At 51.9% G+C, this 14,907-nt stretch overlaps 2 protein-coding genes across 2 annotated transcripts; both read left to right on the forward strand.

Moving 5' to 3' along the window:
- Positions 1–3,135: 3,135 nt before the first annotated feature.
- Positions 3,136–8,140, forward strand: KRP23_4169 (uncharacterized protein; the record flags this gene model as incomplete). The annotated part of the gene is made up of 2 exons (XM_067889095.1): positions 3,136–5,009; positions 5,092–8,140. 2 exons carry the CDS (start codon positions 3,136–3,138, stop codon positions 8,138–8,140), a joined length of 4,923 nt encoding a protein of 1,640 aa, XP_067748287.1.
- A 5,067-nt stretch (positions 8,141–13,207) lies between these two features.
- Positions 13,208–14,665, forward strand: KRP23_4170 (Leucine-rich repeat-containing protein 58; the record flags this gene model as incomplete). The annotated part of the gene is made up of 1 exon (XM_067889096.1): positions 13,208–14,665. One exon carries the CDS (start codon positions 13,208–13,210, stop codon positions 14,663–14,665), a length of 1,458 nt encoding a protein of 485 aa, XP_067748288.1.
- Positions 14,666–14,907: the final 242 nt, after the last annotated feature.

A 14,907-nucleotide genomic window follows, 5' to 3' on the forward strand; every position in this document is an offset into this window, starting at 1 on the left:
CAAACCCGCAGATTCGCATCCAGCCAGTAGTTCCCCGCCGTAGCTCAGTGATAGTTTCCTCATCAGAACTCATACTGCAATCTGGTTCATTTTCATTTTCAGAGCGCTTGAAATGCAGTGACTCCAGGTCTGCATCCTCCACAGACACTTCGTGCCGATCACGATACACTACATCCTCAGCAATCCGTAAGTCAGCAACGAACTTAGCCGTCCGCTCTTCCGGAAAAGACACCTTGCACCCCACGACATCTTCGGCGCAGCCCAGAACAAACCCTAGCTTTGCATTGTCGTGGTGCTTGCGGCGCCCAGGCGAGATAGGAACGTGCACGTACGCTAGTGCACCAAACTTGCGAATGTGGCGAAGATCAGGTTTAGCACCGAACATCATTTCGAACGGTACCCCTTGTGTACCCTTGTTGTACACTCGGTTCTTCACATACACAGCATTTCGCATAGCCTCCGGCCACAGGCTCTTCGGGAAACCAGCGTGGTGCATGGACGCCTTCGTCATCTCGACGATCGACTGATGCGTCCTCTCGCACAAGTTCAGCTGCGAGCTCTTGGGGCCAACGCAAATGTGCTCAATGCCATGCGCACGATACCTGGCCGCCATGGCGTCATTGACGAACTCGCCTCCTTTGTCAGTGCACACCTGCTGGACCAGGTATTTGATGCGGTTCACGCCACGTTTGCTCCTCCCAGCCTGCCGCTCAGCCCATAGAATGTACTCTTTAATGCGCTCATTGATCACCTCACTCGCCTTACTTGTCAGCATGTGCATGGTCACGAAACGAGAAAAACCATCCATGATAATCAACACTGCCTCGTAGCGAGTTCCATTATCCTTGCTAGGGATCACCAATCAACGTACACCACTTGGTTTGGCTGCTCCAAACCTCGGTCCAGCTTCTTGCGATGTGCCTTTCTTTTCTGCTTCCCGACGTGACACGCATCACATGGACCCTGCTGCTGGCGCTGAGTCAGCAACATGCCCTTCACGAGTCCTCGGTCGATCATAGTCTTCAAGTATTGCGGACACGTGTGACCCAGTCGCTCATGCCAGAGCTCCAAACATGCAACCCCCTTAACAGCAGTCACATTGCACAGGGGCAGGTCCTGCGGACCAACTATTTCTCCAGTAGACGGATGCGAAACAAAGAAGCCCCATGTAGCTTCTTGCGGTGTTGCCACAATCACGGTGCGTCCCTCATCCATCACACGGAAGTTCATCGCCTCACGATCATAATCAAACTGGAAATTTTGTTCTGCCGCAAGTCCAGGCGACAGAAGCCCATGTTCAGCGCCAGGTACGTAGAAAACATCGTCCAAAACGACTGCTACTTGCAATCCATTAACTTCGGTCACTAACGCTACCGTTCCGACACCTGCGATGCGAGATGCGAGTGCCGGAGTGACGCCGTGAATGCTTTCTGACTGGCTCGTGTCCTCGGTAAACGCCACGTAGTATGACCGATTTCCAGTAACATGGACATTGGCCGCTGTATCAAAATACCACCAACCTCTACTGGTATCAATCGCAAGTTCATTTCATCATCGGTCCTATCCACCTCTTGAACTTCATCATCACTTGCACTTTCACGGTTCTCATCGTTGGCCTCTGCCTCAACACCGGCATCGAGTACCATCGCGTCCAACACACCAGTCACCACTCCAACATCTAGGTCTTCATGTTCTGGCTGCAGTGGCTCAATATCGTCTCTGCGGATAGTCACATTCCCGCGAGGCTTCCGCTTCTGCTCAGTTGCATTTGCTCCGCCACCGCTGTGTTCCTTCTCGCGATCAGGGCAATCAGCTCTGAGATGGTCCGTGCTATCGCAGATGTAGCACTTCCGGAGCTTCTTCTTCTTAGCGTCCTTGGCTGCATCCTGCTGCTGACCATCACTTTTCCTGCTCTTGTCCTTGGCTCCGCCGAAATTGCCTCCGTACTTCTGGCTTCCGCGTTGTCCGTTGCCATTCTTGCCACGGAACTCCTTCTGTCTGGAATCAGCTGCACGAATCATATCACGGACTCCACTCGGGGTGAAAGCGCCAAAATTCGGGTTGTACCGAATCGCGGCCTTCATGTTTTCAAACTCGGGCTGGTTCGGCACACTCTCCAACAGCATCTCCACCATGTCGATATCCTCCACGGTATACTGCAATGAAGCCAACTCAGCCCGTAAATTGAACATTTTGCTCAGGTGTTTATTAACATCTCCACCAGGGCTCAGCTTCGTGCTCCAGAGATCATTCCTGAGGCTGCGAACTCTAAGGGCCATGGCCGTCTTGTTGGCCTTGCCCTCATAGAGCTCACACAGAGCGCTCCACATCTCAGTCCCCGTGGTCTTGTCGCGAATCTGGTGCAGCGTGTCCGGCGGCACCGATGTCCCCACCATTCGCATGATCTGCGTCTGCTTCGCATCAAACTCCTCCTTCTTCTCGGCCGTCGAGAGCCCCGACTTGACCATTGAACCCTCCACGATCTCGATGAGCTTCTTCTCCTGGAAGACGGTCTTCATCGCCCACTTGTAGGTCTGCCAGTCTCGTCCATCCCAATTCTTGGGAATCTCCTCCGCCGTGTACTTGAGAGGCTTCGCCATCTTGGATCACTTCAGCTGCAGCAGGACTTTCACGGTACTTGGGCTCAGTACCCTATTAGAAGTCGCACTTGATCCGTATGGCCAGCAGCCAACACTCCAGGGATAAAGATGAAAGAGAAAAAAGTAAATTGACTGTTAGTGCTGCAGCTCGCATCAACTACTTAAGCGGGCTTGAGCAGCTTCACATGCACAGACCCTACATACTTGGCTTCACTATACTTCACAGCGTCGCAGCGCTTATCATTGTTCGCAGGGTCCCAAGGCCTTTGATCTTCAACGTTACAGCAGTTGAAGTCGGCCTGCAGAACGCATTCCAACATATGTTTGTCACTTGCTGCGATGTAGCTTTTTTTTATAGTTTTTTATAAGATGGTCGTTACGTCAGCACGAATTTTCCAATCGAACATTTCCGTCCCCCCGTAACTCAAAATTCACAGTGGCTAACACGATTATTACAAAAAGGAACGAGGCTATAATAATAAAATTTTGAAATTCCAAGTGTGTGGAGCAAATACGCAGAAGGAACTCGTTGGCCATGGAGAACGCGCAGATGGAGGGCGAAGCCGACGACGTGGCCCTGACGCCGCCCTATTCGGGCCGCGAGCCAGTTGGCAAGAGCGCGCTCCCAGTGGCACAGCGCGTGCGCACCGTCCGGTTAACGACCCGCGTGCATCCGGAGCTGCTGGTGCCGTATCTGTACGGCGAGCGGGGCGGGCGCAGCATCAACGGCATCGTGCGCTCTACAGGCTGCACCATCGACTACTGTGCGCTGTCTCCGGACGAGGCGGAGCGGTCGCCTGAGACACTCGAGTACGTCATGAACTTCCTCATGTCTGCAGCGTCCAGCGAGCGCCTGGAGGACGCCACGAGACAATTGCGGACGCTGGTGGAGAGGCTGCAGGTGCATCTGCAGAAAAAGCCGCGCATCGCTAGGACCGAGGTGGATGATGTGAGGTTCTACGAGCCAGGGAGACGCGGGAGGACGTCCCCCTCGGCCAAAAGAGAAGCAGCTCCAGAGGACAGGTGGACGGACGAAGACGCGTGGGCGCAGAGGATGTACTTTGGAGGACAGCGCGGTCGCAGATATGTGGACGTGGATGCGGACGAGAAGATCGAATTTGGGAGGTCCGGGAGACCTGCAGAGGCTGTTGCAGCGGACGCAGCGTATCGACAGCGGAGTGACCCGCCGGCGCATTTCGTCGCTCGACGTAGAGTGCGGCGATATCCAGAACATCCTCGGTGGACGCCCAGGAATTACCCTGCGCACCCGCGTGGAGAGGTGGGCTACGCCATGTACGCGGCGGACGCAGGAAATGAACAGACGCAGCGAATCTCTCGACCCAGAGCGCGGCATATTTATCAGGGACCATCGAGTCATTTCACACAGACAGAGTTCAGCCCGTACGAGTATGACGATGGAGATGAGAACGATGCAGAATTCGATGGGTATGACGGAGCAGTTGACCTCACGAGCGAGAATGCCGGAGCGAACAACCAGGCAGAATTTGTGGACGTACCTGAGCAGCACCAACCCGTCCATCATCCTCGGAGAAGCCTCAAGCGGCCGCTCGGCAAAATGCGAAGCGATGGACCACCGCCACCTCCTATTTACCGGCAACGAATGCCGTATATTTATGATTATACATACGAGGATGAGGACGACGAATGGATGACCGAGGACGAAGAAATGGCCGTCGCATACGGCTACCAACCTCAATATCGCCACATGGAGGTGCCTGTTGTGCATCGGAGACGGCGATTGAATAGTGTAAGTTCACAGCAGTGGAGTAGCCCAGTTGGACGAATGTACAAGCGGCGTCGGATTCCTCGAGAAGAACTCGAGCTTGAGGTGAGCGAAGAACCATTTTTCGAGTCCCGTGGTCGCGAGCATATTACACCACCTCCTGGTGCTGATGTACGAACTGCGCTTTTGGACCAGCTCGACGAAGCTGCAGAGAGGGCGACCGCTGACACTTTCCCTGGGCGTGAAGACGACGACACAGAGACAGAGCGTGTTCTGATGGAGGATAATTCTACAGTGGCGAACATTAGTGAGAGTCACAGTGACAACATTGCTCACCATGACAAGCATGGTGAAAGTTCTCCTGTCAACGAGAGCATCCCAGCATCAAACACCGATGAAGTCCTGACCGAACCGAACGTCAACTTGGCAGCGAATACTTCAACGATAGCACCCACTACTGAACAGGAAATCGCGAACCCAAACGACGATCTGCTTGGTTCGGCTGACGACAAGCCTCACCCGGATGCTGAAATTAAGCAAGGTGCATCAATCGAACGTATTGCGCAGAGGGAAGTTGTGCCGTTGACTCCAGGCTTGACAATGCAAGAAAAAACTGGCTGCACGTCACCACAAAGACCAACTGCGTCTACAAGTTCTCCACCACGGTATTGAATTGCTCTCCACTTTTCGCAATGTGTTAATTTTTCTAACGGTGGCCTCGATGTTCTATGCATTTATGTTTCTTAGTAAAAGTCCACGCTGTCCTCTTGGCGAAGAAGAAAGCCGAATTGCCAGTCCGCCGCATTTGGTTGCAAGTGATGAAAGCTGTGATATCGTTCGTGGTGGAGACAGTGCTATGGATTGCTCTGCGCTAAGAGGAGCAACTACCAGTGTTACTGAAGAAAATAACGCCAAACCAACGCAGCCTCCTGTGCTTCTGACCTCTGTGGAAGCTGGTGCACAACGGAGTACTGTTGCAAATGACCTGCACCCCGTGGCACTCATAACTCAAGCTGGGTCTCCAGTTGAAAATATCGTCACCGATACGGTCCGAATTAATAATCGTGTGATTGCTTCGCTGGAGAGGATGAACAAGGAAGAAACTGCATTTGAGGTGGCTAAAACTTCGCTGACAGCGCAAGAAGACAAGTTTCGCCGACTGGGTATCAGTAGCAAGCACCACCACAGGCTGGAAGTATTATGCGGCATCATGTATGAACTTCAGTGTCAGATCGGTTCCCTCTCGTGTGGGCTTAGCCAGGAACGTAAGCAACAACTGCTGGATAAACTGGATAGCTACCTGGAAATGATGTTGGCGGAAAGCGAGCAGACGCTAGAAGAAAAAGTTGATGCGATGCAGGATGGACTGAAACGTCTACTTACCGTGGACAGACTTGATATTGAAGAACCTGTTCCGAAAAGAGGAGCAATGCTGGCCAAGTCCACCATAGCTGCAGCTACCAAGCCTTTCACCCCTCAAACTCCAGCCGGAGAAAACCCAGATAAGGTCGATGAAGCTACTCATATGAACTGTGAGGACGACGACTGGTTCGAAGAGACCGCGCCGATTGATCCAGCAAGTGAGTCTGAGGAGCAAGACAACTTTGTGGCGCACATTTCACCCAAGAAGAGCAATTTGAAATTTGAAGGCGATTTTCTGGCGGTCAAACTGGAGCAAGGCGCTTCGCTGTCTTGGCCTCGCGAGTTGCCACCGTTCGTGTGGTCTCTTTTGGCGCGGGTTATTTCGTCTGATCCACAGTCATACGTTATGAGAGTGACGCACAAGCGACTTATGGATGAGATTGCGAAGGGTGATCCGTATTATTACTTGCACCCGACCGAGATGTCCGACGATACTGCTGTGCCTTTGCGCTCACAATTGTGTGAATTTGGATGTCGGGGTGCTTCGGCCTTGAAGTGGGAGCGGAAACTTGTGTCTCAAATCAGCTCACGCATGAAATCTTTTGACAACGTTGCGTACTCGTTGGCTCGTAGTAGTGGTGGCAAGGAGGTGCTCAACCGCAAGAAGATGAACTCTATTATTCGTAAGCTTCATCTTGTAGCGATGCAGCTGCACTCTCTGGTGTCGCATCTCTATTGCGTGAAGGGTCAATCCACCTGCAAAGAAGTTGATTCGCTACCGATCGCGCTGAACAATTCTCACTTTGAGCGGAAAATGGGTGTGTACAAGTCACGGTTGAAGCTGGTTGTGCCGCACAAATATCAGCAACAGCAGCAGCAGTCTCCGCAACAGCAGCTGGCTAGTACGAGCGAACCCGCAGAAGAGCTGCTGCGGGATACGTATGAATTCTTTCCCGAGCTTCTGCTTTGCGTGGATATTTGGGGCTACAACTACCGTGAAGGACGAGCCAAGCGGCACAACAGCAAGAGTGTGCTGGGTGAGAAATATTCAGGTTCAGGCGCAGCGTCGGAAGGGGCATTATATCCGCTCGGATTTTTCCGCGACGTGGAAAACCTGGCCTTTGATTTCGAACACGACAGCAATGGTCTGCTCCGATGTATTTGTGACGAGCTGTTAAATATTGTGTGCCTATGGAACGATTTCAAGTGGACCGACAACCTTGAGGCCGTGGCTTTGGAGCGGGTGGTGTCTTTCGAGACGGACGTGACTGCCAGCATTATCAAAATTCTGGATCTTTATGCTCATCACTTGCAGGCACTATGGGCTGTGCGCCTACTGGATGAACCTGAGCAGCTTCGCAGTGTCCATTTCACGCAATTCAATGCGTATTACAGTGACAGAAGTCAAGGCAGTCTAAATCCGACTGCTGTCTCGCAGTCACGGCTATCGAAGACGAATGGACCGAACGCCAATGTAAACACTGTTGATCAGTTGGTGGCAAACGAAATTGTAGAGCAGCGTCTTGCCGAGGAGTACTGGAATCGCAAGGTTACAGCGCTGTCTACTCATAACCCGGACGATGACGCGATGGAAGGCGATGGTGCCGACCCGAAGCCCTCTCAATTACTGAGCACTGAGGCCATCTGTTCCTGGGACCATGAGACTCTGGTATCGTGTTTATTGCGGTGGAGCGATGTGTATGCTATGCGCAGTGAAGTGAATGCACTTTCAGCCGTCACGAACCACATGCTGAAGCATGAAGTACAGCAGTATAGGCACGCGAACCGTGGTGGAAATATCGAGTCTGGCGGAACCGGCGTGGGCAGTGTCATGGTAGACACTGCATCAAGACAGCTTCTTGCAGCTGTAAGTCGAGCGCAAATGCTGAGCAGGGATGCTCTTGTTGGGGCCGAAAAGCTTGCCTTGCACTCTGCATCCAACCAGCTCCCAGACGAGAGAAAACATCCGTGCGAGGAAACAGAATTAGCGGGCGAGGCAAGTGGTGTCAACCAGCCCGAAGGTGCTTCAAATAGTGATTTCTCGCAAGAGGTTTCGCTTGACCAGGCGAACACAAGCACATCAAGTGGCGCCGAAGTATCACACGAGCAGGCGGATGAAGTGGCTGCCTCCGAGCCAGAGTTGGCCTCACAAGCTGTTGGGCAGCCCGATGTGTTGAGCAGTGTATGCAGCAACGCTGCCGCCCTGCAAGAAACAAACTTCGAAACTGGCACTGCCTCGGACCAGCCTGAGCTAAGGGACCTCATCCAGTTGTTGGCAGTCACGAAGCAGGACATGCAGGAGCTTTGCGGCCACAGACCGCGGTCTGCACGCATGCGCGAGAAAGTGCAGACGCAGTCTTTGCAGCTTGCGCGGCAAACAGTTGAGATTTTCCGCAACATCAAGAACATGTATGGGTCGCAGCAGCGTCGATGATCGATGGAGTGGATATTTGCTTCCGTCTGGAGCCACGCGCCTTCAATGACGGAGACCGTAGCTACCGTGATGCGTGCAACGTGGGTTCGATCTACGCAGCCGCCGACGACTACGGCACCAACTAATGGACGCGCTACGAGCGAAGTCCCAACTCATTAAGACGACAGCCACCGATGCTGGTCCTGAATTGCTACCAACGTGGTAAGGTTACGTCGACATCTTCGACGTCACTCCGATGGCGTTGCACTCGACATCGAATCCAATGGATAAACAGACAGCTTTGCAATTTAGCCGCTCGTGTAGATCGTCCACACGGAGGAAGTGAAACAATTATTGCTGCTCCAAGAACGGGCGTAATATACAAAACGGGAGTATAATATACAAAACGGGAGTATAATATACAAAAGCGAGCAATATAGGTACAGCAAAGGCGCATGAACCCATTCACTTTTCACTGACCCCATCCAGCGGTCGATAGATAATATGGCAGACCTCGTGCTAGAAGCCGTAAAAGAAGGCTGCTTCGAAGCTCTCCAAGCCGCTCTGAGAAGCGGGGCAGACGTGGATTCAAGTGACCAAGACGGATGGACAGCCTTGACATTGGCGGCCGCCGACGGTCGCGTGGATCTTCTGAAGCTGTTGCTCGAATTCAACGCTGGTGTCGACCACCCGAACCAATGGGGGGAGGCGGCTTTGAGTCGCGCAGTGTTTGGTGGCCATGTGCGAGCCGCCCAGTTGCTGCTGGATAATGGGGCAAGTGCCAATTTGCCAGATGAAGACGGAGACACTCCGCTGCATGTGGCGGTGATCAGTCGACGTTTGGATCTGGTTTGCCTTTTGTTGGAGAGAAGTGCAGATACGGAGATGAGCAACACGTCGGGAGTCACGGCCGTGCAGATGGCACATCGATATGGACATAAAGAGATTGAGGCAGTGCTGGACGACTATCGAAATTGTCACACTGTTCCTGGGAAAATGTGGAGGGCGGCACAGCATATTGGCGGTTGGCTCTCGTATTTCGTCGGGATACCTGGTGGTGGCGAGCCTGAAGGAGAAGCAGAGCTCGATAGAGTCGCCACTTCGGTGATAAACTCTGAGAGAGAGGAAGAAAACGTAGAAGGTAGCCAAGGTCAGGGCAGCGCGCTGTCAGAACAGACGACGCTGACGACGAGTTCTCGCTCGAGCAGCAGAGATAGCGAACAGAGTGTCACCAAGCTACTCCCACTTTTGCTGGAGTTGTGTGCAGGTATGGCGGAGACTCAAGATATCTGCGAAGACCTGCTGGAGCGATTGCAAAGAGTGCAAATGCAGATTGACGAGAGTGGAAATGCTCTCGCTACTCGAGTCCGAGTCTTTTTTCACCGTATCGCCGCGCGCTTCCACGCGTTTCTGGTCCAACACACGAATCAGAGTTCGGTTGAAAGGCTGGCTAGCACGAGAACGATCTTAGGACTTCTTCGAGAGTTTCACTACGATATTGACGAAGTGATAGCTCACATATCACCCGCTGAATCTCCCTCCATTCTCATGAATTGGAAAGAACGTTGGGATAATGCTGTTGCTGCTGTGGAAGACCGCTTAGTAAACTCGTGGGAGGAGAATTCGTCCGCGTTGTCGAGAGATCTGCCTGACACTGCTTCCCAAACTGCCGCGCTACTCCTACTCAACAGTGAAACTACTCGCCACAAGCCCAGATACAGTGCTCGATCTCAACGTTTACTGGAGACAGCGTCAAAGAAAATTGCGCGAATGTCTGGTGCTCCAATTCCTGAAATTCCGGAATGGTTTGTTCCTCGCCACGAAGTTCAAAGGCAAGCGAAGCCGTTTGCTTCTGGGTCCTATGGAAAGGTCTATCGTGGAATATGGAGGGGCTCGAAGGTCGTAACGAAATGCGTGACCGTGAGTACGCCGTTAGAAAAGAAAGCGTTTTTGCGTGAGGCAAGAATTTGGCATAAGGCACGGCATCCTCACATTGTTAACTTCTTTGGAGCATGTTATGACACGCATCCATGCTTCTTCATTTGTGAAGAAGCTTCAAATGGCAATTTGGTGGACTATTTAGACAAAATGAAAGCAGTGAGCCGAGCACTAATATGGAGCAAGCTGCACGAGGTAGCTTTGGGACTTGAGTATCTCCATCAAAATGACATTGTGCATGGCGATCTCAAGTGTAACCAAATCCTCGTTACAGGCGAAGGAGTAGCGAAGCTGACAGACTTTGGGTTTAGTTTTGTCTTGTCTGGGTCAAAGCCTACGGGATCCGGTGGTGCTACCCGATGGAGAGCGCCTGAATGCCTGGGCTGCAATGGCCAGATGCCAACTTTTGAATCTGATGTGTATTCGTTTGGGATGTGTGTGGTGGAAGCTGTGACGCACGACATCCCGTGGGGCGTCTATTTACCCGATGTCGCTGTGATGGATCACCTTCGGCACCGTAGCTTTCTACCCCGACCAAAAGAATTTGTGAGTGATACCGAGTGGGAATTTGTTCTCGCTTTGTGCGCGTTTGAGCCTTCTCAGCGCATCGGTCTTGGAGATGCTATCAAACAGCTTGAAAGATTTGCAGAGGGAGGGGGTACTGCTCGCAAACTTCTACATATTTATACGGTACCAGAAACCAAGGGATTTCGAAGACTCTCGAAGAAAGCATCTTTAGAGCTCCTTGAGGAAGCGAGGATGAACCAAGCCAAAACCAAAGTGTTCTACACAGTACTGACTCTAACTGCTCGAAGCCGGTACCGACGCTTTCATCGTGCAGTGCAAACGATTCAATTAGCCTTTCGCTACAAAATGCGACTGCAAGCGCTGGGGTTGCGCAGATCAGCCGCAGACAAGGTTTCAAGTTTTGTCAAGATGGCATACCAGCGGAGGATTTTTTTGCGCTTCGTGTGCGCTGTACAAGTGCTGCAGTGCCGTTTACGCTATCGCTGCAGGCTTCGAGCGAAAGAAAATGAGCTTGCAAATAAGGCTGAAAGTGTCGATAAGAAAGCACCTACAGCCTCAACACCTCGGCAGAGTTTTGCTTCAAGATCAAGCCGCTCTACGGAGGAACCTCCAGTGCTTCCATCTCGATCACCGTGGATCAACGACGAAGATCGGATTAAGTGCTGTATCTGCTTGAAAGATTTCACGATGTTTCGCCGCAAGCACCACTGCAGAGTTTGTTTCGAGATCATCTGCAGCAATTGCTCTCTGACTCGGAAAAAGATGCGCGTTTGTATGGTTTGTTCAGGCCTTCGTCCACCAGTTGATCCACTATTGACAGCTACGACAAGACCTCGAGCTCATCGTCGTGGCAGGGTCCTTGATAGTGCTGGAGGATTTTTCAGTGGGTTCGGGACGCGCTTTCTTAGTAGGGGGGACACAGCGATGGCTGCGGCAAATTATCTGGATGAAGTGGGTGCTACAGGTGTACTCCAATCGGAAGCTACTAACGAGCACTCGTTGTCACCGCGCGGGCAGGCTGGTTTGTGGGAAGACGATGCCATCACGGCTGCACGAATCCCACGAAACTCAGTGACCATTGTAAAGAAGATAAGTCATGGTGCGTATGGAATGATACACCTGGGAACTTGGAACGGCATGCAAGTTGCTGTCAAGACGCTACTCCCAGACTCGCGCAAGAGGATTTTCGAAATCAACCAATTCCTAGCCGAGGCGAAGATGATCGCGGCGATGGAGCACCCTTGTATTGTGAATCTCATTGGCATTGCGTGGGATTCCTTGGCAGACATATGCATGGTGATGGAGTACATGGACGGCGGGGACTTGCGCTCATTACTCTACCAATACGATGAGACCAATTACCCAGTTGGTTTCGATGTTCAAAAGTTGTCGATCGCTTGGAACGTCGCGCATGCTCTCACGTATTTGCACTCGCTGATCCCACATGTACTTCACCGCGATTTAAAATCCCGTAACATCCTTCTGAACGGTGCGTTGGAGGCAAAGGTGACGGATTTTGGCGTCTCGAGAGAGTTCGAGGACCGGACTATGACTGCAGGCGTGGGCACATTTCTGTGGATGGCGCCTGAAGTCCTTATGGGGGAACGATACAATGAGAAGTCGGACATCTTTTCCTTTGGCATTGTCCTATCCGAATTGGACACGCACAAAGTGCCGTATTCCCAAGAGAGCGCTAACTCGCCTGATCTAATGGTAATCCAGCGTGTACTCAAAGGAAGTTTAAGAGCGAGATTCTCCCAGGAAACCCCTCCACCCATCGTAGAGTTAGGGAATGCTTGCATCTCCTTGGACCCAGCAGAGCGCCCGTCAGCAGCCGAGGCGATGTACAGACTCCATTGCACATTGCGAGAAATGACCTGACTATTATCGGAAAGAGGCATTGGCATGGGATGGTGAAGTCGTGTTATGAATAACTCCAGCGTCATCTTGTTCTCGCGCGTGCCAAAATACAATATGCATCGTGTGACCCCCAGCGATGGTTCAGACCCTTCCATTCAAGTGCTTCGTGAAGCATCAGTGACCAACACCCTCGCGAAGATCTCACGCTGTCGATATACTACACTATGGCTACTCATGATCCTGCTCCATGCGCTTTCTGCAGCGTTCTTGTTCGGCTGCTGCAAGCTTTACCTGCTCATGGAGAACGAGTACCTCGACTACTTTGCCAATCTGTTGGCCCCAAAAAATGATCGACATTTTCTCGTTATCAGCTATGTGCTGGGTGGTCTCGGTGCAGCGCATGGGCTACAGCTTCTCAGTCACTTAGGTGCCTCTGCTTTTGCCCGCAAATTAACGGTACAGCCGCTGAAGTTGGACATGATTATTGTGAAGTTTGCTACGCTGTTGGTGAATAGCCTATACGCCGTGTTGAAGCGTTCGGCAAAAACAAGAAGTGGTAAAGCACAACACCTACGAAGGCAACTCCAAAATGAAGACGATGAAGCGTACAGTCGCATGTTCGCGATTCGGAAAGCTGTTGAAATTGCTACACAGATCCCGAATGCATATCTGTACAGCACTCTTGTGGCACGACCGTGGATCAATCACACAAAAGTGGCGCTTGTGGTGACAAACTGCTGGTCAGCATTCATTATCCATAAAATGTTTCTGAAGAGAAGTCGTGACGCCAGCAATGGCGCACCGCCACCGGATTCACGCCTGGCAATACGTTTCTTTGCTGTTGTAGTGGATGCACTGCTGGCTACGTCCACAGCGATCTTATTGCCGAGCGCGATCTTCATGCCGTACGCGATGCAGTTTGACATCAAGAATCTAACCTTCCCCGCCGCTTTACTCTACGGCGACGCTACATTCCCCAATCTTGTACTGGATAATCGCGCGTTCTTCTTTATGTCATGGGACAACGCTGGGATAAAGCTGGTGCCGCACGTGAGTGTCTTCTTGTGTCTTGAGGCTATTGCAGCAATGCTACACGATGCGTGCCAACCCGATCGGATCACCGACAAGACTAAATCTCCTGTGGCTGAACTCAACCCCAAACTTTGTGCTGTGGCCGCAGGATCCCACCGCGCGTTGGCACATTCTCCGTGGAGCGAACACAAGTCATCGCGACTTTTGTACCGTGCTATCCATGTCTTGACCCCACTTCTTTTCCTAGCTACGGGAGGGGTAATCCTTGGCCTCCATCTTATCGGACAGTACGGCACGGTCAAGGGTGACATTGGCATCATGGAAGACATGTGTTTCCAGCGTATGCACCCATGGCTTGCTTCAAATTTTAGTTGCGCGGTGGTCAAATTCAATTGTTATCGAGAGGGCGTGGCTAGTCCCTCTTCAGAGAGTTTGAGCGCGTTGGAACGTGAGGCGGTACGGAGGATCATGTTCATGCACTGTCCTGCATTTGTGATGCCATCCATTATTCGTGAGTTTTCCTTCCTCATGGGGGTTGATCTGTGGAACACGACACTGGTGAGGTGGGGAGAGGAAGCGGCGGTATCGGCTCAGCTACACCCTTCGCTACTGTTTGTGAATTTTGCGTATGTGAACTTGACAGGTATACCACCTGGACTTCTACAGGTCCCACTACCGCAACGATTAACGGACTTGGAGTTCACTCATACGAACCTCACGGGGCTCCCTCAAGAAATTATTGAGCCCTGGAAAGACGTCGAGATCATCTTCATCGAACATTCGCTAGTAAATCCGTTTCCGAGTGTGCTTATGCAGCTTCCCACTTTGAGTGAGCTCTCACTGATTGACAACAAGTTCGATAGTATACCTAGCGATGCGCTGCTGACCGCATCCTCAACGCACTTCTACAACTTGGCTCTCTCTCACAATGCGCTGCGAGTGCTACCTCCAGCTGAAAACTTCGACGTAACGTACTTGGCACTGGAGTTTACGCAGCTTAAAGAACTACCAACCTGGGTGTACACGAAAATATGGGATTCAGTAGCATTAGGCGGTTCGCCATTGTGCCATGTTGGCAGTACGGTTCAACTTCCTGAATTTTCTCATTGTGCGGAGAATGACGATCCACTTGGCGAGGAACGCTACCCCGTAGACCTGGTCAAGCCATTTCGATCGCTGGATGCATAGCATTGTGAATTCGATGGGAACAGATTCAGAATATTCTCCTTTTCATGCTTTTCGCAAGAACCCTACGAAAAGTGACGAAGCACTCCGACGCTGGAGCTTGGAGATTGGACGAGTGCGCTCGACAGAGCGAAATGAGAAGTGAGAGCATGCTGGAGCAGCGAAGCCTCGGGGCGTACCCAACGACACCTTCGAGAACACCTTCGAATGCAGATGCTGGGGTTCATGAGAGCAATGTTGAAGTG

The sequence above is a fragment of the Phytophthora ramorum genome, assembly GCF_020800215.1.
Source record: "Phytophthora ramorum isolate Pr-102 chromosome Unknown Phyram_PR-102_s0003, whole genome shotgun sequence".
In the NCBI taxonomy this organism is placed as follows: domain Eukaryota; phylum Oomycota; class Peronosporomycetes; order Peronosporales; family Peronosporaceae; genus Phytophthora; species Phytophthora ramorum.